This window comes from Octopus bimaculoides, chromosome 6 (genome assembly GCF_046866305.1).
Source record: "Octopus bimaculoides isolate indiv1 chromosome 6, ASM4686630v1, whole genome shotgun sequence".
In the NCBI taxonomy this organism is placed as follows: Eukaryota; Metazoa; Mollusca; class Cephalopoda; order Octopoda; family Octopodidae; genus Octopus; species Octopus bimaculoides.
The window spans coordinates 84,992,453-85,019,622 of NC_142933.1; the positions used below are offsets into that span (position 1 = coordinate 84,992,453).

Consider the following 27,170-nt stretch of genomic DNA (forward strand, 5'->3'; position numbering starts at 1 on the left):
AAGATTTGAATTTATATCTATGAGCTCAGTGATCAAAACATTTTTAACGCAAGGACTTGTAATGGTCTGAGAAAAGGTCTATACATCACAACACCAATTTTACTCACCCAAAATTAATAGAGATGATCACTTTTTCAAGATGGTGGAATGAACGCTGTCAATAATGGTTGCCTCTTTGCGTTGAAGTGATCGACGACTGGCAGAGTTGATTCTTTTTTTTTTATGGTGTCTGTGTATTCATGTAATAGTGAGGCTGAGAGGGTTTTAAAGAGATTCTGAGAGGGTTTTTCTTTTTTATTGCTGGTAGTATACAATTGTAAGAAGTACAAGTACAAGTGTGGGTTTTTTTTCACTAGAATACTACTCAATCTTTCTTTTTGTATCTAGTATACTATGTCAATCATTTAAACGGTGTACATCACCACCAAAGGCAAATGGCCCAGTGGTTAGAGCGTTGGGCTTACAATTGTGAGATTGTCAGTTCGATTCCTGGACTGGGCTGTGTGTTGTGTTGTGTTGTGTTGTATTGTGTTCTTGAACAAGACCCTTTATTTCACGTTGTTCCAGTTTGCTCAGCCGTAGAAATGGGTTGCGATGTCATTGGTGCCAAGCTGTATCGGCTTTTGCCTTACCCTTGGATAACGTCAGTGGCGTGGAGAGGCGAGGCTGGTATGCATAGGCGACTGCTGGTCTTCCATGAACAACCTTGGCCAGACTTGTTCTTCAGGGGGAACTTTATAGGTGCAATCCCATGGCCCTTCTTGAACGAAGGAAGTCTTCATTTATCTTTTTACGCCCCCACCAGCTACACCAACACTACTTCAAACGCCGGCACTTGCAAGGCATGCACCAAACACCATTTCTATCACTATCATTACCACCACCACAACCACAACTCATTACTAGGACTCATTGGTCATAACAGTGTATGTGCTTATCTTTGTTTCGATGTGCTGCTCCGTCTTCTTTTTTTCTTCTTGTTTTCCAGAGATTGGATCAGTTAAGGATGATGCAGGACGAACATATACGCTTCCGTGCTTTAGTTGAGTCTCGGCTCTTCAGCGGGAGATAAATGTCTTCTAATCCCTCTGCTTTTCTGCTGTTGACAATCACTTCTGTTCTCCGCCTAATTCTCCAAACTGCCACCGCTGCTGTTCTGACTGCTGTTGCTGCTCCTGTTGTTGCTGTTAATTACTGTTGTATACTGCTTACTACTAACACCATGCTTTTTGCTCTGCTTCAAATGTTTTAACTATCTACTCACTGCAAAATAATTCTTGAACAATCAACTGTAAATGGTTCTCTTCAAATTACCGTCTTCCGAGAATTTTAGACTAAACTTGGTAAAAAAAAGTTACACACATGCACAAACACACATCTATCTATCTATCTATCTATACATGCATAAATACATACATACATGCATACATATACATTCATACATACATATACATATATTCTCTTCATTTTTTTTATTTGTTTAAAAACAACAAAACAAAACTGATATTTCCAACGAAAAAGTAATAATCTGACTAATTGTTTTTGAGGTGAGTAAATATAAATAATTAAATAATTAAATGATTAAATGATTACATATATTTCAGCACATACACTCAATTAATAAACGTATGCATCTAAATACTTTACTCATACAATGAACATATGTACTTCCTTATAAAAAGAAACGTTTCTTAATTGTCATGTGTATACCCTAATTCCAAAGCAATGTACAATATCACTAAATTTAATTTATAGTCGTGGAAAAACTAAATATATATAAACGAAAGATACATACGTTTATAACAGCATTCTGTCTATCCATGTTAAGTAAGGCACACAGAATGCTATTTTGAACTAATATTGCTTCCGTCGCTAAAAACGAATTTTTACTTGTTCTGCCAGCTACTTGCGACACCAGTGATTTGTTAATAATTTTTTTCTATATCAGTAGAGGCTAAATTTGTCTAAGCTTTCAATTAATAGTGGATATTAGCTACTGATGAAGTCCAAAGAAGCAGAAATCTAGATTTAGTAATTCCACCACCACTGCTGGACGCCTTTTTATCTGTTGCTGATATACTTCTGTACTTTTTAACACTATACGTCTAAACGAAATACTTTTCGGAGACAAGTAACGCAGATTTGTGACTTTCTACAGAATAACCACATTAAGTAAGATTCTCAGAAAGCTATTTTGAAATAATACTGCTTCCATCGCTCATATAACATTTATACATAATTTTACTTTTTGAACGAAGTGTACCCAAATTAATGGATGCACAATCAAAACGCAGATATCTGGTGAATGTTTTTGTCATATAAGTCAGTATTTGGATATATTATGGTGTGTAGGTAATTTGTGTCTGTATTCAGTAAAATCGATGCATAGAACAAAAGAAAAAAGAAAAACACATATGTTATTAACTTCCGTCCGAGTTTATCTCTTAGCTCTGAATTCAACTTAATCATTTGTCCCTTACCAGATCGATAGAATAAGTACCAAACAAAGAACTGAGATCAATATAATCGACTAAGCCTTCGAAGGCAATGCATATGTATGTATGTGTGTGTGTGTGTGTGTGTGTGTGTGTATGGATGGATGAATGGATAGCTAGCTAGCTATATAGATAGATAGATAGATAGATAGATAGATAGATAGATAGATAGATAGATATGTACGAACGTATTTGTGTATTTTTTCAATGTACGTATGTATATATTGTAATCAGCAGGTAAAAGTACCGGAAGAAACACAAAGCTGAACATATTTGTAATATCTTAAAGTTACATAACTTCCAGCTAGTTTTCCTTGAAAACATATGAAGTCCGTACGTATGTATGTATGTATGTGTGTATGTATTTATGTATGCTTGTACGTGTGTATACTGATGGCCAAATGGTTGTGGTTAGGTGTTAGGCTTACGAGTATAAGGTCACTGATTCAATTTCTGGACCAAGTGACATGTTGTGACCTTGAGCAAGGCATTTCATCTCATGTTGCTCCATTCCATACACAGCTGGAAATGAACACCAGCCTAGAGCGAATGCACCTCTTTCTCCCTCCAGCTGCTATATCCTTGAGACAAGGAGGAGAAGGGTCGCTAATTGTTTTAGGTTCCTATGCAGTAACAGGCAAACACAGATGCCTAAAACAATTGAACCTTGGTTCAGACTACCCAGTCATGCTCGCTTGCGAGTGACGGCTAGGGTCATATATATGTATGCTCGCGCGCATGCATGTGCGTATTTATATGGGTGTGTGCGAATGTGTGTGTGTTCTGTAAAGAAATAACTGCGGTCGACTTGAATCCTTTTTCTTCATGGCTTTTTTCATCTCATTATTTCTTTATGCTAAGTTTGCATTAATAAAGACATTCTTAAATCTATTAACATTTTGAAACCGTTTCGGTCTCATTTTCTTGTTGAAGTGGTGATGGTGGTGACAGCAGAGCTGCACTTTTTGTGGTTGGCGGCAAAGGGTCGTAGGAATTATGCTGAAACTAATAAAATCATCGTCGCCATATTTTATATTGTTAAACTGTAAAAACTAGTTTGTTTCCAATACATTATTACAGCAAATAACAACACAGAACACGAAACAAAACTAAACAGAATAACAAGTAGACAACAGCACCATCCTCTACAAATTATTGGTACTCCGTCGGTTACGACGGCGAGGGTTCCAGCTGATCCAATCAACGGAACAGCCTGCTCGTGAAATTAACGTGCATGTGGCTGAGCACTCCACAGACATATGTACCCTTAAAGTAGTTCTCAGGGAAATTCCACGTGACACAGAGTGTGACATGGCTAGACCTTTGCAATACAGGTACTACTCATTTTTACCAGCTGGGTGAACTGGAGCAACATGAAATAGAGTGTCTTGCTCACGGACACAATGCGTCGCCGGGAATTGAACTCGCGACCTTGCGATCATGAACAGAATACCCTGACCACTAAACCACTAAACCACGCACCTTCACATACATATTTATATACATACATGCATACATACATACATCTCACGTCTATTACTGCACCTAGCAATGTAAGTGACGCACCAGACCTGCCCTGCTGGCCGGAGACCTATAACTTCTTTACTAACCACTAAACCATGCGTCTTCACTCCCGTATAGAATACCACACAAAAAACACAAAGCTTAATAATGAATTTAAATCACAGATACAGCACCAGTGGGGTAAACTATGGCTATAGCCTGAATTTAATTGTTAATCAATTTTAAATCAGGTGATGCTGATTTTAACAATTGCATCATAATGTCTCATACCTCGCCTTCCGCTGCATAATACTGCAATAATGATACTACTATCAAACCTATATTACGAAGATGAGATCGAGAAGGCCTCGAATATTAATGGCCTTAAGAACGTTGTTGTTCTGTATTAATCATTTCAACAGAAAGATTAAACTCGAGAGACTTATGGTCGATAATATCAACCTAAGTACTGGCCAGTGTTTTATTTTATCTACCCGAGAAGAATAGAACAACAAAAATCCCAGCGAGATACGAACGCAGAAGAACACAAAAAAGACCATAAGCTGAATAAGATAAAGAATATTTATCACTCGCTCTACCAAGTCTCCCACTCCGTTCAATCATATCGATAAATATCGGACGGGTAGATCGAATATGAATAAAAGAAATAATCTGAAGGACAGCGCAATAAAATGCAGGTTTACACAAGTTTGTAGTAAGACTGGACATTGTGTTAGAACTGCACACAACACACACACACACGTATGTATGTATGTATTATGTATATATATATATATATATATATATATATATATATATATACATACACACAGGGTGCGATGGGTAAATTGTCACCATTTTATATTTTAAATTTTGCGCATGCGCATTATTTGTTTTTGATTTTGTCGACTACACAGTATGGTAGAGCCAGTTGGACACCGTCTGTGAGAAAAACAGCACCATGACGCACTTCACTCTGCCAGAAATTTGGAAACGACATGTTGTACTGCTTGGCATTCACGCCGGAGGCTCCGATACGAATATTTCAGAGTGTTTGGGTGTCAATCTGAGGACAGTGCAGATGATTCGGAAAGCGTTGGAGGAGTCTAATGGTGACTACGAATGTAGGTCAGCTCGCAAAACTCACTCTGATAAGAAAAGAACTCCTGAATTTGTTGGTGAGATCCAGGCCATGATTAACAACGATCGTCCATTGCATGATGTGCTTATCTACTAATCTAAGGAAGATCCTCCCCGTGCAGGTTTTGACGTTGAGTGAGAATGGTGGGGCAAACCAAGTGACCTTACGGTGGCGCTTTCTCTTGTGGGTCCCAGACTTCACATCCACCTCGTTGTAATAGGAGGCTGCAGCGACGCAAATGTTTTCATTCGAGGACAGGTTCGATATGTTATTACCAACACCCTTCACCAGGTTTTTAAACACAACAGGCAGGTAGCAGGTGGCTTGTTAATATATATATATATATATATATATATATATATTGGGTTGCCAACTAAGTTCCCGCCGTTTTTTTAAATTTTAATTTTTTAAAAAGCTTAATAAAAAGTAACAACTAATTAATCAATAATGTATTCACCCTTGTTGTTTACAACTTCTTCCCAACGTTCGATAAGATTTTCAATACCTCGTGGGTAGAAATCACCTGATTTCGACTCGAAAAATTGATCCAACCAAGCTCTCAATTCTGCATCAGTATTGAACGAAACTGCGTGCATAGCATTTGAAAGAGATCGAAAGAGGTGGAAATCCGTTGTTGCCAAATCAGGAGAGTACGGCGGGTGTGGCAGCACTTCCTAGCCATGTGTTTGAATGGCTTCCTTGGTCATATTGGCGATATGAAGGCGGGCGTTGTCGTGCAGCAGAAGAACTCCGTGCTGACAATTAGGTCTTTTCTCTTGAAAAGCTGTGTTGAGTCGTTCTATCTGTTGAACATAGAGTTCTGTGTTGACCGTTTGGTTCCGTTCAAGCAATTCGTAATGGATAATCCCTTCCCAGTCTCACCATACGCACAATGTCGTTTTACGCGGATGAAGATCTTGTTTCACGCGCGGTGTCGCTTGTTTACCGGGACTAAGCCATTCCTTACGCTGCTTCATATTGATGTACAGGCACCATTTTACGTCGCCAGTAATGATTCGGTAAAATAATCGTTGCATGTGTCCATGAGTTGAGCGGTGATGAGCGCTGATTTTTGTTGTTGTCACTGAAAGCATGCAGAACCCATGTTCTATACTTCTGAACCTTTCCCATCGAGTGAAGATGTTTCTCTATAGCAGTGTGGGAGCATTCCATTTTCTCTGCCAGTTCCCTTGTCGTCTGACGAGAATTTTCATGCAAAAGTTGGTTTAATCACTCTTCATCGAACTCAACTGGACAGCCAGAACGAGGTGCGTCTTTGAGGTCAAAATTTCCATTTTTGAACTTGGTATACCAATCACGAGCGGTTCTTTCAGATATGGAACCCTCTCCATACACAGCACAAATGTCGCAAGCAGCTTTTGCGACTTTAGAATCTTGATTAAAAGCAAAAAGAAGGAGGTGTCGAAAATGCTCGTTTTTCTTAACTTGACATTCCATTTTGATGATCTGAAATCAAACACAAACATATATAGATGCATGCTATATGCTAAATAAGTAACTGAAACTACATTATACACGTGCATATATGTGTATCTACTCTTTTTGTATATGTATGTCTTAGGTGTGACATATAAAGGTAGGAAAAGAACTGTGCTAATGACGCCCATTGAGGCAAGAATACGTTCCACAGGTGTTCTCTTGTCCCTTTTCATTAATAGCACGTCAATACTGGCTAGTTCTTGATCCTTGAGATCATAACCCCTCCTCATTTAGAGTTGGTCTCAATTGCCATAGGCGTTTGTTTGTTTTCTCTCGAAGAGAAGATAGTTTCGATATACCTAGAATGTATTTTGTATGGTATTTAGTATAACATGATTGTTTTTTAGTTTGTCTAAATTCGTAGCATTGGCCATTCTGCGTTATTTCCCTTAGCTCATTTTGATGGTGGGGGTGTTCTTGTGTGTGTGTGTGTGTGTGTGTGTGTGTGTGCATATGTGTGTAAATCTACAAATACACACACACACACACATACAGAGGCAAATTTAAGAGCAAAAAAAAGTAGAAAACGACAAAAGCTGATTGGACGTACACAGTGAATATATTAGATTGACACTCAGTGGAAATATATACATACATACATACATACATACATACATACATACATACATACATACATACATATGCGTATGTATGTATATATAGACATACTTATTGATATACCCATATATATATACATGCAGACACACACATACTCACATGCATACATATACACTTGCACGTATATTACACATACATATTAATTACTCTCTGAATTCTTTATTCACACAGAGAGTGTCCGAAGTGAAAAGTCTTCAAAATGAACTCATTAGAATCCGTGCTATGATAGAACCAATCGTTGGTAAGCGACCCAGGATCTTTGTCAAGGCATGGATTGATGAAAAACTGCCCCTCACCGCTGATATTAACAAATGGACAATATACACAGCCTACAGGTACTTTCCTCTACAATTGTTTGATTCTCATCATGTTATTTGTTGCTGTTTATTCTCATGTCTAAATTAATAATTCCTTCTACTAATAGGCATGGAGGCGCAATGGCCCAGTGGCTAGGGCAGCGGACTCGCGGTCGGAGGATCGCGGTTTCGATTCCCAGACCGGACGTTGTGTGTGTTTATTGAGCGAAAACACCTAAAAGCTCCACGAGGCTCCGGCAGGGGATGGTGGCGACCCCTGTTGTATTCTTTCGCCCCAACTTTCTGTCACCTTTTCTTCCTGTTTCTTGAGTAACGCTACGATGGACTGGCGTCCCGTCCACCTGGGGAGAACACATACGCCACAAAAACCGGGAAACCGGACCCATGAGCCTGGCTAGGCTTGAAAAGGGCGCATAAATAAATTTAAAAAATAGGCACAAGGCCTGAAATTTGGAGTGGGGTGCTAGTCCAGTATATCGAAGTCAGTACTGAAATGGTACTCGTTGCAATGACCCCGAAAGGGATGAAAAGCAAAGTCGACCTCGACAGAATTTGAACTCAGAACATAATGACGGACTAGATGCCGCTAAGTATTTTGCTCGGCGTGCAAACGATTCTCCCAGCTCGTCACCTCAATCTTTCAAATTTCAAATTTTGGTACAAGGCTAGGAAGTTCGTTGGAGGGAGTGAGTTGATTACATTGACCCCAGTACTCAACTCCGAAAGGATGACAGACAATGTCGACCTCAGTGGAATTTGAACTAAGGGCGTAAAGACGGACGAGATGCCGCTAAGCATTTTACTCAGCGTGCTAACGATTCTTCCACCTCGCCACCTTAGTCTAAATTAATAATTGATTTCAAATTTGCCAGCTCGTCGCCTTAAGAGTGTAATCCCTCGACTCTCGCGAGTGTTACGTTCCAAAACCTCATGCGTTAGGTGTGTAGGTGCAGTTACCTCCTTTGACAGCAGGTTTAAACAAGCTCGCACTAGATGGCACAAGCAGCGATGAGATTCTGACACGAGGCCTTGCGACTTCCTCTTTTGACATCTAGATGTCGTAGAGCAAGGACATGATCTAGTTGGCTCTTTTACGACACACGGCGTTTAGCAGACATGAAGTAACGCACAGAAGAACATGGCCTCTACGCATCAAATCCTTTCCATTTATCATCCAACTTATATATATATATATATATATATATATATATATATATATATATATATATATATATATATATATATATATATATATATATATATATATATCTGTGTGTGTGTGTGTGTGTGTGTGTGTGTGTGACGCCGACATTAAAGGTATTTAAAGTTACAGCCTTGTTCTATGTATTTCTTTGTACCGTGTTCCTATCAAATGATATTACAGCCTTCTGAAGGAGCCAACCTTTAGATGACTCCACAACTCTGACATAAACACCATCAAAAGGTGGAAATCCGCGAAGTAGAAACAGTACTGTACTGTATATTTATTATCATTTTTTAAATAATTTGTATACATTTATTTTATTATTGTTATATATTTAAGCTTTTATAAACTCTCCCCACACTCTTAGGAGTTTCGTTTTCCATACAGTATGTGCGATTCTTTGTTTACTCATCTACAGTACACTACATATTTTCTTTTAATATATTTAATTAATGTGTTACTTCTGCGCAGTACTGTATTGTATTTTATTTATTAATTTTTAAGCATGAAAATGCTTATTTTACCACAGAAATAATTAAAATCTAAAAATATATATATATACCTATCGGCCGCAGAATCCCACGATATACTGAGGAGTCTGCGATATAAATTTACATATATTAGCCAGAAAACTCTGCGATGTACTGAGTGCACAATAAGCAATGTGCAATGTGGCGAGTGATTACTGTACTAGATTCATTTATATAATGTTTGTATATTCTTTATTCTACATTATGTACTGTTTAGTTTCGTACGGTACAAGACATGAACTAGAACAGGCGTAGGTAACCTCTTTCGAGAAGCGGGCCGCATGAGACATGATTCATCATCTGTCGGGCCATACAGCTAAAATATTCAAAATAATTTTTTGTTAAGTGTGCCATTCAGAAAGTCCCCGGCCTGCAAGTTGCCTTTGACTAAACTAGCCTCAGCATATTTTAATACCTTTTTATGTCCTAAATAATATCGATTTCAAATTGTGATACAAGGCCAGCAATTTCGGGCAAGGGGTAAGTCGATTGTATCGACCCCAGTGTTTAGCTGGTACTTATTTTATCGATCCAGAAAGGATGAAAGGCAAAGCTGACCTTGGCGGCATTTGAACTCAGAATGTAAAGACAGACTAAATGCCGCTAGGCAGTTTGCTCGGGCGTATTAACAATTCTGCCATCTTGCCGCCTTTATGTTCTAATACTATGGCTAATTTTTTCCCTTTTTTTTTAACGTTCCAGATGGTTGTCATGGAAAAGAGAATGGCTGAAACCTGTATATAGAAGAAGATTGCGTTCACGATGAAGAAGAATTAACTGGAGAATCATGTAGAATAAAGAAATATTTAAAACAAGCAAACTTTTTTTTTTATCTATGGATGTTTATAACTGAATGAATTAACATTTTTTGTTTTCTAATGGTTTTGGCAGGGGTGAAAGGGAAGCGCTCTTGAACTAACTGTTAAAAAGATTTTAGTGAACGCCCTTAAACCCTGCACTGAGGCAGGATGCTCAAGTAGGTTTAACAGTGAATGTCCAGGGAATGGTCGGTGCAACTCTGAGGCCGTAGTCTATGAGGCAGAGGTGGTGTCCGCCTATAGCAAGAGCAACGGCAGCAGCAAAAACAATAAGAGCAACAACAACAACAACAGTACAAAAAACTTACAGACGTTCCTCATAGAGGAAGGTCTGTAAGTTTTTGTTAATTACAACCCTAATGGTGAACGTAAGAAAAATTTCAAGAGGAGTTTACAATGACGTCAGTTCCTACACTGAACTATACAGAAATAATGCACCATAAACATCAAACAATTTTGGATAAGTTCTTTGCCCCTTTAAGGAGATATTGATGATGAACTGTAAGACAGAAAATAGTGAGCATCGCCCTCACAGTAACTCTCATTCTATCTCTACTTATAAGAGAGTTACTCTTTTACTTGTTTCAGTCATTTGACTGCGGCCATGCTGGAGCACCGCCTTTAGTCGAACAAATCGAACCCAGGGCTTATTCTTTGTAAGCCTAGTACTTATTCTATCGGTCTCTTTTGCCGAACCGCTAAGTTACGGGGACGTAAACACACCAGCATCGGTTGTCAAGCGATGTTGTGGGGTCAAACACAGACACACACACATATATATATACGACGGGCTTCTTTTCAGTTTCCGTCTACCAAATCCATCCACAAGGCTTTGGTCGGCCCGATGCTATAGTAGAAGACACTTGCCCAAGGTGCCACGCAGTGGGACTGAACCCGGAGCCATGTGGCTGGTAAGCATGCTACTTACCACACAGCCACTCCTTATTATGATCGTAACTTATTTAACTCGAAATGTTTTATGTATACATGCTGTACAGTGTATGAAGGCGCGTAGCTTAGTGGTTGAGGTATTTGGGTCACGATCGTAAGGTCGTGAGTTCCATTCCCAGCAGAGCCCTGTGCGTCCTTGAGCAAAACATTATATTTCACGTTGCTCCATCCACTCTGCTGACAAAAATTATTAGTACCTGTATTTCAAAGGGCCAGCCATGTCACATTCTGTGTCACGCTGAATCTCCTTGAGAACTAAGGGTACGCATGTCTGTGGAATGCTCAGCTACTTGCACGTTAATTTCATGAGCTGGCTGTTCCGTTGATTGGATCGACTGGAAACTTTGTCATCATAACAAAAGAAGTGTCATTGTTTTGTATATATTTAGAAATTGTTATTTTCGTGCATAAAAGTGACTGTGTAGGTGTTTTTTTTTTGTTGCTTTCTCTTGTCAATCGTCAGAATATACGATGGGTGTCTGAAAAGTCTTGAGCCTCAAAAAAAACAAAAACATGGTACAAGACTTCTGATTATTTATTTTTCAACATAGTCCCCCTCGATGGCTGAACACTTTCTCCAGCGGTGATGAAGCGCCATTATCCCCGCGTAGAAGAACTCTTTCGTTTGGGACTCCAAGAAACTTCCTACAACGTTTATGACGTCATTGTCACTGGCAAAATGGCGACCAGCCAGGGCTTTTATCATTTTTGGAAATAGATGAAAGTCAGAGGTGGCTAAGTCTGCCGAATAAGGCAAATAGAGAACAAGTTCGTATCCACAATCACGAACTGTTGCCATGGCAACAACTGAGGTGTGGGCTGGAGCATTGTCGTGATGAAAAAGGACTCCTCTGGTGAGCATTCCCGGTCTTTTTTCTTTGATTGCTTCTCGGAGGCGTTTCAGTAGCTGAGAATAATACAGCCTTGTCATGGTGTGACCCTTTTCAAGGTAATCGATCAGCAAGACACCTTGAGAATCCCAAAAAATGGACGCCATGACCTTGCCAGCTGAAGGAATGACCCTGGCCATCTTTGGGGTAGGAGAGGATGTGTGCTTCCACTGCTTTGATTGTTCTTTGGTTTCCGGCTGGTAGTGATGAACCCAACTTTCGTCCATAGTAATGAAACGAGCAAGAAAACTCTCTTCATCAGCGTCAAACAGTTCCAGATTGCTCGTGGACAAAATGCACCTGGTGCGTTTCTGTTCGGGAGTCAAAAGGCGAGGGACCCACCTTGCAGAAACCTTTGAGAACCCAAGTTCTTTTGTCACAATGTTGTCTGCTCTTTCAGTTGAGATGCCCAGTCTCTCGACTATCTGACGACATGATATTTGACAATCCTGCATTATCATACCAAAAGCAAGGTCAAGGTTGTCGTTGGTGGTTGCAGTTGGAGGTCTCCCTGGTCTTGGATCATCTTCCACACTCTCCCTGCCACGCTTGAATTCATTTACCCAGCGTTTGACTGTTGCATATGAAGGAGCATTGTTTGTTAAGGTTCTCACCATATCTTCATGGATTTCTCATGGAGTAATGCTTTCAAATGAAGCTACTTTATGACAGCACGATACTCAGTTTTCTCCATTTTCCTTGTAAATTCGAAGCTTGTTTATTCAAAAGTCTGCAACAAATAAAAAAATTGAAATATCAGAATCATGAAAATGAGCAAGAATACTCCGAAAAGACTGTACTTACCAGAAAAAATTGTTTCAACTATATAGCAGCCCAGATTCTAGGTTAGGCTCAATACTTTTCAGACACCCCTCGTATTATATTTTAAAAATCAATGGGGATATTAATTTCGTGTTACAGGTTTTCACGTTACATCGTTTTTGATGGATCCATTACTCTCGTGACACGTTACGGGATGTGTGCGAGCGCGTGGTGTAATTCCAGTAGCGTGTTTATACCGCGTTCCGCAACCATTTCGACAAATAAAGACTGGTGGAATAGCTAGTAGACTACAATAAGTACGGAGGTTGATATGATCGTCATAATTTATACATGTGGTGCACCAGCATTCTCCGACTGAATCCACTAAACGAATTCGATGGCAACAAGCAATAAACTGCCTTGTAGTGTAAGGGAGATAATTAATTATTACAGTTCTTACGACTTATTTCCCTTGATATACCACTTTTTACTTGAACTTTCAGAGGTCTACGAAAGAACAGTGGAGGCGCAATGGCCCAGTGGTTAGGGCAGCGGACTCGCGGTCATAGGAGCGTGGTTTCGATTCCCAGACCGGGCGTTGTGAGTGTTTATTGAGTGAAAACACCTAAAGCTCCACGAGGCTCCGGCAGGGGATGGTGGCAAACCCTGCTGTACTCTTTCACCACAACTTTCTCTCACTCTTACTTCCTGTTTCTGTTGTACCTGTATTTCAAAGGGTTAGCCTTGTCACACTGTGTCCCGCTGAATATCCCCGAGAACTACGTTAAGGGTACACGTGTCAGTGGAGTGCTCAGCCACTTGCACGTTAATTTCACGAGCAGGCTGTTCCGTTGATCGGATCAACTGGAACCCTCGACGTCGTAAGCGACGGAGTGCCAACAACAACAACAACAACGAAAGAACATTTCTTTGATAAATGCAGATTTTAATGAAAGAAACTGCATCACGGAATCACCTAACCCCTCCTCACACTGAATCTATCAGATTTTATGACTGTTGCCTCCTGGCTTTAACCAATTCCAATCATCAGTTACATTTTGCGTTTTTTCTGTTTTGCTTTATTTTGTGTTGTTATTTATTCATTTGTTAGTCTTTTCGTCTTTCGCAATTTCATGTAACTTCTGCAAAATGTTGGAAAGGGGATTTCATAACGTTTACACCCGCAACGATACACTAATTAAGGTAACTTTCGAAACTAGTCGTTCACACATAGTTTGCTATACTACCTTCATAAATAAATAAATAAATAAATCATCATCATCATCGTTTAACGTCCGCCCTCCATTCTGGCATGGGTGGAACTAATAAATAAATAAATAAATAAATAAAGGTGCGGATGTGGCTGTGTGGTAAGAAGTTCCCTCCACCACCGCTTGACAACCGGTATTGGCATGTTTACGTCCCCATAACTTAACGGTTTGGCAAAACAATTAGTACTAAGCTTTAAAAAAATAAATCCTGAGGTCGTTTTGTTCAACTAAAACCCTTCAAGGAAATGCTCAAGCATGGCCACTGTCAAATGCCTGAAACAAGTAAAAGAATAAAAGATTAGAAGGGGAAAGAAAGAAAGAATAGATCCTTTTATCGGCCCCAAAAGGATGAAAGGCAAAGTCGACCTCAGTGGAATTTGAACTGTAAAGACGGATGAAACGCCGCCAAGCATTTAGTTCCGTATCGAATAATAAATCTGACGGACATGTATGAACGAGCTTCCTGTGATCGTCGACTTTAAGAAACAGCAAAAATAATATGAAAGAAAATTGTTTTTTAAAGGAAATCATTTCCGGACGCCGAAATATTTCTCTCATACATGAAATATAGTTGCTGTCAGACACGTTGTCACAGAAAGACAAGTGTGTGAAAATGCTTATTATTTTCACACGGAGATGCGATTTGCCTATACAAGAATAGAAACAATACGCGAGAATGCGATGTCGCTACAAAAAAAAAACTGTGAAAACAAATAGAGGCGAATGTTTATTAGTCTGAGGCGCCTCAAGATACGAAAACAATTATAACACACCAAGTGACGGTGTTCTACCAAAAAAGTTAACTCTGAACAGGCAGACCCCCCCCCCCCCACCTAATGTTACTGCCCAAGCAAAAATCAAGGCCAAAAGAGAACGGTGGACAGATGACGATTACATAGAAGTGCTCTATGCATTCTACACTGCAAAACTATACCCGGGGAAACACAGGGATAACAAGGGAAACATACCAAATATGGAGAAGAAATACTGATAGAAAAAAATAATATGTGTTGTCACATCTTCTACATAAATTTTTAAAATGCAAATTTTAAAAAGCGTTTATGTATTTTAACCTATAAAATATAAATAAATTAAACTTAATAACACAAGTACTTGCTTGTTTATCTTCATTCTAAAAGACAACAAACAATGATAAAACATGAAACACTGCCTTGTCTCCTATTTTGAATTTCATGTTTAACACATTTATGATCATGTATACATCATCGAAATCGTGATGGCATCTGTACCAGTGGAGTACTAAGAGCACCGTCCGAGCGTGATCGTTGCCAGAGCACCAGCTGTCTGGTTTCCGTGCTGGTTGCACGTAAATAGCACCATTTGAGCGTGATCGTTACCAGCGTCGCCTTCCTGGCCCTTGTGCCAGTGGCACGTGAAAAGACATTAGAGAGATCGTTGCCAGTGCAGGTGGCACGTGAAATACACCATTTCGAGCGTGGCCTTTGCCAGTACCTCCAGAATGGCCTTTGTGCTGGTGGCACGTAAAAGCACCCACTACACTCTCGGAGTGGTTGGCGTTAGGAAGGGCATCCAACTGTTGAAACTGTGCCAAATCAGATTGGAGCCTGGTGTAGTCACCTGGTCCACCAGTCCTCAGTCAAACCGTCCAACCCATGCTAGCATGGAAAGCGGACGTTAAACGATGATGATGATGATGATGATACATACATATAAGAAAATGAGATGACAAAGCAATAAATGATTGTCTTATGAATTCCATTAGCTTACAGCTGTCTCTGCTGTAAGATACATTGAGCTCATAGTTGAGTACCTGAGTAATACCTTATAGCTTCATTGGAGTTTCAAATATGAGTCCACTGCATCTTATAACAGAAACAGCTCTAAGCTAATGAAGGTCATGAGATAATTATTTATTCCTTTGTCATCTCATTTTCTTATTACCATTCTATACTCAACTTATGCTTAGTCTTGAAGCATATGTATATTGAGTTCTACACCAGGTTATTATGGGCTGTAGAGGTTTCGCATCGCATGCCCTCCTTCCTTCGTTATACCAACTTGGTGCGCGTCGCTCTAAAGCAAAGGCACTAGAGAGGTTAGTATGTAGCGTTGCTGAAAGAGCTTCATATCATCTCTGGCTCTCAAGACAACAGAAATCATGGGGTACGCGCCGTGATTTAGACTGATCATGGCGTAATAGAGGGTGCGCCGATTCTCCCTTTCATAATCCACATGATAACGGGACTGAAATGCACGTGGAGAGATGCACTTTGCTACCTGGAAATGCAGTTTTGAGCTTTGCGCACTTCGCCTCATGGAAAACAGGCTGGTTTCAAGTTTCGTATTGCTAGGTCTGGTTTCATAATCGGGTCAGAAACGAATATTTTAACCCCCTTTTTCTGCTCCCTAGCAACTGAGGACGAGGGCAGACCAAGCTTACCTGTTTCCAACTAATTTTGGCTATCTCCTGCCGGAGTGTTTGCTTTTTTTTTTTTTTTGACCAAGTTTATGGTATTTTTCATATATCTATATATATAATATATACATAGGCACAGTTATGGTTGCGTGGTAAGATGTCAACTTCCTAGTCACAAGATTCTAGGTACAGTCCCATTGTGTGGCACCTGGTATCCATGTATCTACATGGGGCTGGTGAAGTCATAGAAATTCTCTAACAACCACTTCTGACTCTTTCCAGAGGTGTGGGCAAGGAGCTGAATCCTGCTGCCACATATATGGCCTTCCAGCAGCTTCACACAGCCATCTGAATTGAGTGCAAGGCCCTGTTCATCAATTGTTCGATGCATTCAGAAGTACTCCGGCAGTTGCCTCACCAGGAAGGTAAAGCCCCAGGCCTACCGAAGCATTGTGAGTGGATTTAATAGACGGAAACTGAAATCCCTCTCGTCCTGATATTCTTATCTACTCCAGGCACAAGGCCTGAAATTTTGGAGGAGGGGGGGGGGCAGTCGATTAGATCGACCCGAGTACACAATTGGTACTTGATTTATTAACCCCGAAAGGATGAAAAGCAAAGTTGACCTCGAGGGTGTTTCGGAACAAGTCGTCCATGTTTCCTTTTCCCCGTTTTGTGCATCCGTAGATTTCTACTACTCTCTCTCTCACACACACACACACAATGTAATTAAAAAAGTTCAAACGGGGAATTATTCCATTCAATATCATGTTTACTATAGAGATTATGTAACAAATTATGGTTTACACTTGTATATTTAACTGTGCATGTATATTATTTATTTTTGCTTCTGTCTTTCTATTAGTAACGTTTGCTTGGGAATTTAAAGTGAAAAAAAGAACGTATGCAACAGATAAGTCGTCTTAATAACATATTTCTGTGTACCAGACCGGTAGCTGTTATTTTTAGCATAACCGTTAGGGCTTCATAGCCCGTTTGTTGCTGCAGTAGAAATCTACGGATACACAAAACAGAGAAAATGAAACATACGGACGACTTAATCCGAAACACCCCCGAGAGGGGAACGGTCCCCCAAAAATAACCCCGGATTGTTTTCCCCAAAAATTCCTATGTTCTCGGAATCTGCATAGTCCGAGGTATATTTGTAGAGAATTTCATTAAAAAATATCTATTTTCTTGGAAGTTAAGATGAAATGAAGTGGACGCCGGTGAATTTTTCCAAATTCCCCATCCCCTCCTAAAACACTTTCCCCCCATAAGTTTTATATATTCGGAATCTACATGATATAACACATATTCGTAGAAAATTTCATTAAAAAAATATCCATTTTTCTGAAAGTTATGACCATCCAAAGTCGGAAGGTGAGGGCAGGAATCTGTAGTTATACCAAAAAATATCCATTTTTCTTGAAAGTGAAGACGAATTGAAGTAGACGCTGATGCTAGAAATAACAGCCAAATCTCACAAACTGCGATAACAAAATGAAATTTTGAAAAGCGATTTTTGGAAATTTTTTTTTTTTTCGGAATCGGATCCTTCATAGCCAAAAACGTGGGATTCCGTAAAAAAAATATATAATTAATATATATATATCCATTTTACTCGAATTTATTATAGAAAAATCGGATCTTGTGAATTTTCCGAAAGTTCCCCACCCCCGGGTCGTCAGCGCGCATTTTTTTTTCATATTCGTTTTCCACACGCTTATTAACACCCACCAAGCTGGTTAATTTTTTTTTTGTTCCCGGGTGAGGATCTTTATATTGACCAGTTTTCAGTTTGGTACTTATTTTTTCAATGTGTTTGATATTTACATTGTTCTTATTACTTTGCAGTTAGGTGGAGGGGGGGGGGGGGTCAAGACTTCAGGACCATCCTGTACAATAGATCCGGGTAATGCAGCTTTACATGGTGACGAATTGAAATATAGAATGCAGAAGTGCTGTATACGGAATACAGACCCCCAAAGATTTTAAAACCTTGGCTAAATAATCTACTTGCCAAAAGTATTCAGAAAAGGTACAAATAATATTGACTTCAAATTTTGGCACAAGGCCAGCAATTTCACGAGAGAGAGAGGAAGTCGATTACATTGACTCGTGTTTAACTGATACTTATTTTACCAACTACAAAAGGATGGAATGCAAAAATCGACTTCGGCGGAATTTGAAACGAGTTTGTTAAAAATGAAACTACTAGTAACGAAGTAAATAAAAATAATAACTTGGCTCTCTTGAAATACCGAAACGAATATGTAAGTGCTTTAAAATACTTTTTGTTCGTATTAATTTGTAGGTGCTTAATCCAAAATGGGGGGGGGGTGAAATGAAGGATTTCAAATTTGGAACTTCTACACTTCTGTCTCTATAGGATTACAGTACAGGATTACTTTTGACCTTTCTTAATAGTTGATGAGACAGGTAAATTCTGCTACGTGGGTTCGTTTCGTTAATTCCGGAAATCCAAGTTTGCATGACCACTAACAAAGTTTGTAATGACTACAGAGGTTACTTTTTACGACTGTACAACAAATTGAATAGCGACGAATATATAAAGTGTGAGGGATTGAAGTTCTGATCGAAGTACATCATATAACCAGCAATAAGGCTTCAACTCAAAATTATTTTGGAAAAATTTCATTTTCTATCAAGCACGTAAGTTCTTTTTCTTTTTTCTTTTTGAATTTCTGAAAATTCCCTGTACCTATATTAGAAAGTTAAGAAACACACACACGTAAAAATACGGTAAATTTTCAGATTAACACCCGCACGATTTTCACTAGGGTATTAGGGTTACGGTTTTAGGGTCAGGGTTAGGGTTAAGGACGGAATTCCCTAACCCTAATCGTAACTCTGACCCTAAAGCTCTAACCAACACCCTAGTGAAAATCGTGCGGGTGTTAATCTGAAAATTTACCAAAAATACAATTACAAAGTTGTTTAGAGGAAAATACGTCTTGAAAACGTAATTAAATGAGGAATGTAAAACAACCAACTATGCAAATTTCAGCAAAACCAACAAATTACAACAAAAATGTTTTGCATTGATCAAGCTATTTATTTGTTACGAGGGTCTTTTCTGTGTTTTTGTTTATTCGTTACACGAAAGCAATCTTTAAGTCTATTTGCACATTTAACGTGTTTGGTTCTACGGTTTTTGTTCGAGTTTTTAAATGCCATGAAATGCAAGTTACAACAGGGGGAGGTAACTATTCCCTTATTGGGACGGTGACACAATTGCTTTATCAATTATGGGACACTTCTTTTAAATAATGTTAATGTCATGTTGAAAATAATTTTGGAAACATACCTATATAATTAATGAAGTTTGCCAGAGATAAATGCTTGTAACTTTAGAGAGAACTTATTTCGCAAACTTGAATACAATAGCTTCATGCTTATGTAAGCTAACAGGTGCTGTATTAAGGTTGATAGTCATCCCGACTTTGAATTTAGGCTGCTCGGGTATGCTGTGGTACACAACTTCGGCATTATCCAAGGATACATCTTCAATAAAACTACTGAAATGAATTGTATGCTTGTGTGAGCCGAGATTAACGACTACCAAAAAACTTGGGAAACCCTTCGCCATACGAAGGAAGCTGATAATATTCTTATTTGTGAAACTCCGCACAAATTTCCCCCATTGGAACGAGAAATTGCTTCGTAGAAGATTTAGATCAGAGAAGGCCTTCAGAGGAGGATATAAGTCTTTGTTGTTGTAAGCTGTTTGCGCTGCTACACTGTTGTTATTTAGTGATATTAACCATGGCGTAACATCACTGAACTCCTCGTTAGACGAGGACCATGACATAGGGGCACGATATTGGTAATATTTTATGTACTTGTTAGTCGGTTGGTCGCTGTTTAATCCATCGGTTGTTATATTCAGCAAATTTGCATCCCGCATGCCAATTTCGTCTCCATAGTGGCAGAATGCCGTCCCAGGCAAGAGCATCTGAAGAGTTAAGAGTGATTTTAAGTAATCGAAGGAATGTAAACGGCTCATGGGGCGAGACAATTTGTTGCTACTCAAAATCCAACCATTCCAATAGCTTTGGAGGTATTGGCTCGTAGAATTTATAGCATCTTGAATCGAAGCAGGGCTGTTAGATTCAGCAAGATTAGTTACACCAATAAAATGAAGGGCCTTTTCAGTCTCATCACCGTAGAATTCAACCGTTTCGTTACTATTGACGGGCATTGTACCAAACAAAAGTCTCTCTCGCCCCGGTTTATCTGAAAATTCATCTGCGATCACTCTCAGCTCTTTTAATAAATCTATTACCTGTCGACGTTCGAATACCAAAGATCCGTTAAAGGAAATCTCTTTAAAAGTAGTTTCTAAATCATTGATATGAAAGCCGCCAACACCGCGATCGAACCAAAAGCGTAGGTAATATTTCAGTTCTTTTCTTACTTCTTCGTTTTGTATATTCAAATTGGGCAAGTTTTCGTCGGTTACTGCTAAGTAATATTGATCCCGTTTGGAATCCAAGTACCAGACATCTTTCTCCGATGGTGGTAAGTTGTTCACCAAGTTTTTATCAGCCCAAATGTAATAATCGCTCATTTTTCCTTTCTTCTGACGGCTTTGAACAAACCATGCATGATCCGTGTGCGTGTTGAGTAGGATAAAATCAAGGATTATATGACGGCCAGTCTTCCTGAATCTCTTGATTGTTGAAAGTAAATCTGCTTCAGTTCCATACATGGGGTTAATAACGGTGTGGTTAAGTATTCCATAGCCAGAATCGTTGTATTTAGACTGAAAGATATTGTGCAGCCACAATGTTTTAACATGGATGGATTCCAAATATCCCTCTTTCTTTCGAATTCCTTCCAGATCACCGACACCATCGTGATTAGAATCACTGAAGGAGCGAGGAGATATTTCATATATTAAATCTTTCTGATACCATTTCAGGTCGGGACGATATGGACAGCGTGGAGCCAGAACAATAATTACAATGGCGACAACGAGCATCAAAACCCATCCAATCCAGAATATAATAAAAAGAATAAGACGAGCACGAATCCAAAACGGATCATTAGCGAATTTCATAAGTTCTTCTTTCGACAAGCCACCAAATTCTTCTGGCGATTTTATCAGGACGTTAACAGCGCCATCATCGTTAGCGCCATTAGCAATAAATTTAGTCTTGGAATCATCCAGATCAGTCTCTGTTGTTGCACCAGTGTCGGTCATACAAACTATAGTATCTTGTTTAGGCTGATTTTCCGTTTGTCCTTCCAAAGAGGCTTCGATAGTCATGGTGAAAATACCCCCGTGTTGACAAAGTGAAAAGGAATTATTTGTGCTTTCTCTGTCAGTGTTCAACAAGCGCACCTGCACACTCTACGGTCATACACTACAGTTATTGCATCAGAATATAACGGGTTTATATATGATCGCTGTAGCAATTCCCCCTACCTTCCTATTAACAACTAGTACTACTACTACTACTACTTTAGTTGCCGCTGAAAATGACTGCTAGACTCTCTTCCCGCCACTCACTTTATTCACCAGCTTCGAATGATAAACGTTTAACTAAACGCTCACCATTCTCTCTCTTTTTTTAAAGCTATTAGCTTGTTAATATTTGTTGATACTTTAAAAAAAAATCTAAATTATCTATTTTTCTATTGTGATGAGGGCTGTTGTTCTCCTGGGAGTTTAATTAACGAAAGTAAATTTATTCGGTTTACACGCCATATTCAGCCAGTGAAAGCGCCTACACGTGTCTCTCGACCTACTCGAAATTGTAGCCAAATTTCCTATATACACTACCGTCTTAAAAGAAGGGAAGGACACAGCTAATGTAGTCGTACATATATGGTCTGAAGCAAAGACGGGATGGTCGCGGTTGGAGTATCTTTAATCCTAGTTCTGCTCTTTCAGATTTAACCTTGGAATTACATAATGCATTTAATTAAAATACAAACTCTAAACCATTGTCATATCCTTCCATAATATAAGTTTTTACAAAAGACAAAGAAAAGGGGAAAAAAGGGAGGGAGAGAGACAAAAAAAAAAAAGAAAGAAAGACAACGATGCAGCTTCATATGTTTGTCATTTTCATTATTAGGTCGCTGACAGCAAATTCTTCTAATTTTAGAACAATTCCACGCATATTTCGGATGTTTATGAGTGTTTCTGAGGGGGTGAAAAGGAGTGAATATAGAATATATTGCCCTTTTTTAAACTTGTCCTACACTATGGCGAAGGAAGAATATATAAATGCAAAATAATTTATTTTGCCTGTTCGTTAATAAAGCGGGCGATTTTCGTTTGGAGGCGGTGTTTGTGATTAGTTTGAGAACCACTATTTTATAGGAATATTAAATCGACCCCAGTACTTAATTGGTACAAAAGTACAAATGGGCCCCGAAAGGAGATGATAGGTGGGGTGGTAGATACATCTTTTAATTGCCTTAATTTTCAAATATATTTTCAATTTTTAAGCTATATGTAAATCATCTAGTAAGATTAATTGCAGTCGAAATGTTTTCACATTCAAAGTAGTCTTTTAATGGTGATCATGTCGGCAGAATTTTTATTTAATTTTGTTGAATAATAGACGCGGGGCGGTTTTGAAAAGGCATTGGTAGAAAAAAAATTGATACTTTAAAAGAGTTTGTTACATAAACTGTCGATTTGTGCTGTGCAAAAGACGAAACCTTTCTGCACACAATAATTTAGTCTCCTACTTGTGTGAGAGAGATATGGGTATTGTCCACGTTACATGTTCATCACCGCCTCCGTCTTCTTATGTCCGGAAAGGCCTGGCAATCTTCCTCCAGTTAGTGACTATGGTGAAAGAGGATGCGTGGTAAACTACACATAATAGGGACACTTCGTTCTAAAACCAAGCCCACCGAACGAAGAGTAAATTTGTTAAATTTGTGCGAATATCCAACATGGTTCAATTGAATGGGCGTGTAGTCTGGAGAACGTGTACGAGGAGGCAGTCGCTCTTCGCGAACTAAATTTAGCTCCTTTTCTACATTTATTTCCTGCTTCTTTAGATGTAATTCTTAGTTTTCTTCTCTCAATTATATGTTTCAGTATACGCAGAACCCTGTTGGCGATTGTTTGTTTAGTCAACGTTCTTGCGATATTTTCAACATACATTTGTTAACGTACTATTAATTTCACCTTGGCAAACTAGCTAGCACGAAAGAACTTCGCATGAGTTTCTTTGAACTAGTTTTCTAGATACAGCTTCACTATAATCTCGAGTATATTTATCTATATATATATGTGTGTGTGTGTGCGTGTGTATATATATATATATATTAATAGTTATCACCAAGTCAACATGGCAGTCCAAAAAATAGGACGAATGCTGCCGTTGATTAGCTCCAAGAGGCCATCGCCTCTAGCAAGCTATGTGACACACGAACCTGGACAAATGCTAAGTTACAGGGATGTAAACACACCAACACCAGTTGTCAAAGACATGCACACACACACACGACAGGTTTCTTTCAGTTCCTGTCTATCAAATCCAAAGTCCAGGAAGATAACATTTGAAATCCCTCCAGTGGAGCTCAAAACGTACTATGGATGCAAGGAGACTGGACTTCAACAGTTCAGCAAACCCAGCCTTAAGTGTGGCAAACACCAAGATGCACAAATAAGTGCATGGGATATTGATGTTGCATGCAGGCTGCTGAAGACAGTGGAGGTTGGTGAGAAATTGCTCCCAGAATGGATAGGAATGAATGTCAGTATTCAGCACCATTCTTCTGACCAGTAAAATATCAACATTTATGCACATCAGTGTATGCACGCACACACACACGTGTGTGTATGTATGTATGAGTCTGTTGAGATGTTTTAGAAGAATAACATGTAATAACCTAATGATGTGCCTTTTTCACTCCTCTGACAAGATTTTGCCCAATAAAATGTTTTAATTACTGAATTTAATTCTTTTGGTGCAAAATCAAAACAGCTGCAAGAGAACATGTTGAATTTTTGCAGTTAATAAGTTATATAAATGCTATTTCTCCATTGTGTCCTGGCACGTGTAAGGACATTTGAGCGAGATCGTTGCCAGTGCCTCTGGACTGGCTCCCGTGCAGGTGGCACGTAAAAGACACCATTTTGAGCGTGGTCATTGCCAGTACCGCCTGACTGGCCTTCGTGCCGGTGGCACGTAAAAGCACCCACTACACACTCGGACTGGTTGGCATTAGGAAGGGCATCCAGCTGTAGAAACTCTGCCAAATCAGATTGGAGCCTGGTGTGACCACCTGGTTTACCAGTCGTCAGTCAAATCGTCCAACTCATGCTAGCATAGAAAGCGGACGTTAAATGATGATGATGATATATATATATATATATATATATATATATATATATATATATATACTTTTACTCTTTTATTTGTTTCAGTCATTTGACTGGAGCACTGCCTTAAAGTGATTTTTACCCAAAGAAATCGACCCCAGGACTTATTCTTTGTAAACCTAGTACTTATTCTATCAATTTCTTTTGTCAAACCACTAAGTTATGGAGATGTAAACACACCAACATCAGTTGTCAAGCAATAGTGGGGGGAACAAACAGACACAAAGACTCACTTGCATCAATATAAACAGAATAGGGGCAGCTGATGAAGGAAATATTCTCTATGTGGCCTGTTTGTTTTCTATGTTCTGTTTTTCATTTTGTCCACGTTTTTTCTTGTGACGTCCTGTACCCAGATATGCATCTATATATACATGTAGATGTAGGGATGTACATACATGCACATATATATGCATATACTCACATATTATTTGTATTATTATTATTATTATTATATATATATATATATATATATATATATATATATATATATATATGATAGACTTCTTTCAGTTTTTGTCTGCCAAATCTACTCACAAGGCTTTGGTCAGCCTGAGGTTATAGTAGAAGACACCTGCCCAAGGTGCCATGCATTGGGACTGAACCCAGGACAATGTGGCTGAGAAGCAAGCTTCTTACCACACAGCCACACCTGTGCCTATATAAATATATATATGTGCAGCAACCTTAATACAGCTTCCATCTACCATATTCAAAGCAATGATAGAAGACTCTTGCCTAAGGAGTTGCAGTGGGATTGAACTCAAAATTGTTTGCTTGCAAAGTGAACTGCTTAACCACACAGCTATACTTGTACCTATTTAGATAGCATAAAATTAAAACAGAGGGGCTTATGTGTGTTTAATATTTTTGTCTTCACTGTTGGAAGTTATTTCAAATAATTGGTGTCAATAATCCATAGAGTATTGTTGAGACTTAAATAATCTACTGTTTATTGATACTTTAAAATTTACAGTATTCATTGCTACTTCCATGGTAGCTATTTAGTGAAATGTAGTTTATTTCATAGTACAAAGTATTCACTTGGGTGAGCAGGTATAAAAAGCAAGATGACAGGAGGAATATGATACTTTAGGTAAACAAGAAGTACATCATAAGCTGGAATCTGCACTTCGAAGAACATGTTTATATTTAGCTTCACTCTTAAGTATATTATGTAGAATTTATATATGTTCTTTGGTGTTATGTCATTTTTCAAGGGTAATTTGGTAAGGCTATGTTGTAAATCTAAACAACATTTGAGGGGGGTGCTGAAAAGTTCCTGGCTTAAAGTATATCGCAAAAGTTCTGGTTCAGGGCCTAATTTTCCAAGTTCTTTTAATTCACAACTATGGTGTCAATAGGTCATTGAACGCTGAAAGAGTGGAGCAGACTGTGAAGTAGATGTTTTATGGGGGGACATTGTTTGTTTTGTTTTGTCTTTCTAAGCAGACATGTTAAATGCTAAATCCCTTCCCTCTCTCTCTCTCTCTTTTAAATTCAGACATTGAACCCGTGACTAAGTTATAAACTGCATATTTTTTATCTCTCTCTCACTCTTTATATGTGTGGGTGGGTGGGTAGATGGGTGTCAACTATTAATTTAGAAATTTTCTTTCTGGTATCTATGTATCTATCCACCTGCCTGTCTGTATCTCTCTCCCTCTCTCTCTTTCAGTCAGCTTTTCTCCCTTTCTCTCCCCCCACCCCAGCCTTGTCTATTCCATCTGTCACATCCTGAAGCGGAATATGCAGAGCTCATCTCACACGAGTACCAACATTCACATGTTGCAGGTGAGAGAGATATGGAAGAGTCTGGTCAAAAAGCAAAGGTGGAATAGATAAAAGTGGGATGTTGGTGACTGCTATTTCAGGTGTGGGGGTTCAACGGTTGTGGCCGTGTGAATGGGTCACCAATTACAGCTGTAAATAAATATAAGGACCGAGCTGTTTAACTAAGAGCTGGAAGCTGTTTATTGATACTAATGTTGGGCATTGACTGTTATTTCTAGCATCAGAGGTCAAATTGATGGAATGATGAAACTTGTGTAGGCTTTAACAAATAACTTCATTTCTGGTTGAGAGAGTTGGAATGTTATTGAACTCATCATCATCGTCATCATCATTTAACGTCTGCTTTTCATGCTGGCATGGGTTCGACGGTTTGACTGAGGGCTGGCAAGCTAGTAGGCTACACCAGTCTCCAATCTGATCTGACAAGGTTTCTACAGCTGGATGCTCTCCCTAGTGCCAACCACTCCAAGAGAGTAGTGGGTGCTTTTCACATGCTACCGGCACGAGAGCCAGTCAAGGGTCACTGGCATCAACCATGTTTGGATGGTGCTTTTTACATGCCACTGGCACAGGGAGAGAGAGTTTAGATGTAGTACAT

The 27,170-nt window shown here is 39.0% G+C and overlaps 2 protein-coding genes and 1 long non-coding RNA gene across 6 annotated transcripts in view; 2 read left to right on the forward strand and 1 right to left on the reverse strand.

Moving 5' to 3' along the window:
• LOC106876414 (coiled-coil domain-containing protein 154) overlaps nt 1-10,123 on the forward strand; it is an 80,438-nt gene extending 70,315 nt beyond the window's left edge. For all 4 annotated transcript variants that reach the window (XM_089354171.1, XM_089354170.1, XM_089354172.1 and 1 more), the window contains exons 16-17: nt 7,429-7,592; nt 10,011-10,123. In XM_089354171.1, the coding sequence (XP_089210297.1) occupies nt 7,429-7,592; nt 10,011-10,074 (228 nt within the window). In that variant the 3' untranslated portion in view covers nt 10,075-10,123. The remainder of the gene's footprint in view (nt 1-7,428; nt 7,593-10,010) is intronic.
• An 8,200-nt stretch (nt 10,124-18,323) lies between these two features.
• LOC128248120 (uncharacterized) overlaps nt 18,324-27,170 on the forward strand; it is a 30,082-nt gene continuing 21,235 nt past the window's right edge. The window contains exon 1 of the long non-coding RNA XR_008264391.2: nt 18,324-19,074. This is a non-coding gene — a long non-coding RNA (uncharacterized LOC128248120). The remainder of the gene's footprint in view (nt 19,075-27,170) is intronic.
• Nucleotides 19,457-23,575, reverse strand: LOC106876420 (amino acid transporter heavy chain SLC3A1). The gene has a single exon (XM_014924967.3). It carries the CDS (start codon nt 21,692-21,694, stop codon nt 19,784-19,786), a length of 1,911 nt encoding a protein of 636 aa, XP_014780453.1. The 5' UTR covers nt 21,695-23,575; the 3' UTR covers nt 19,457-19,783.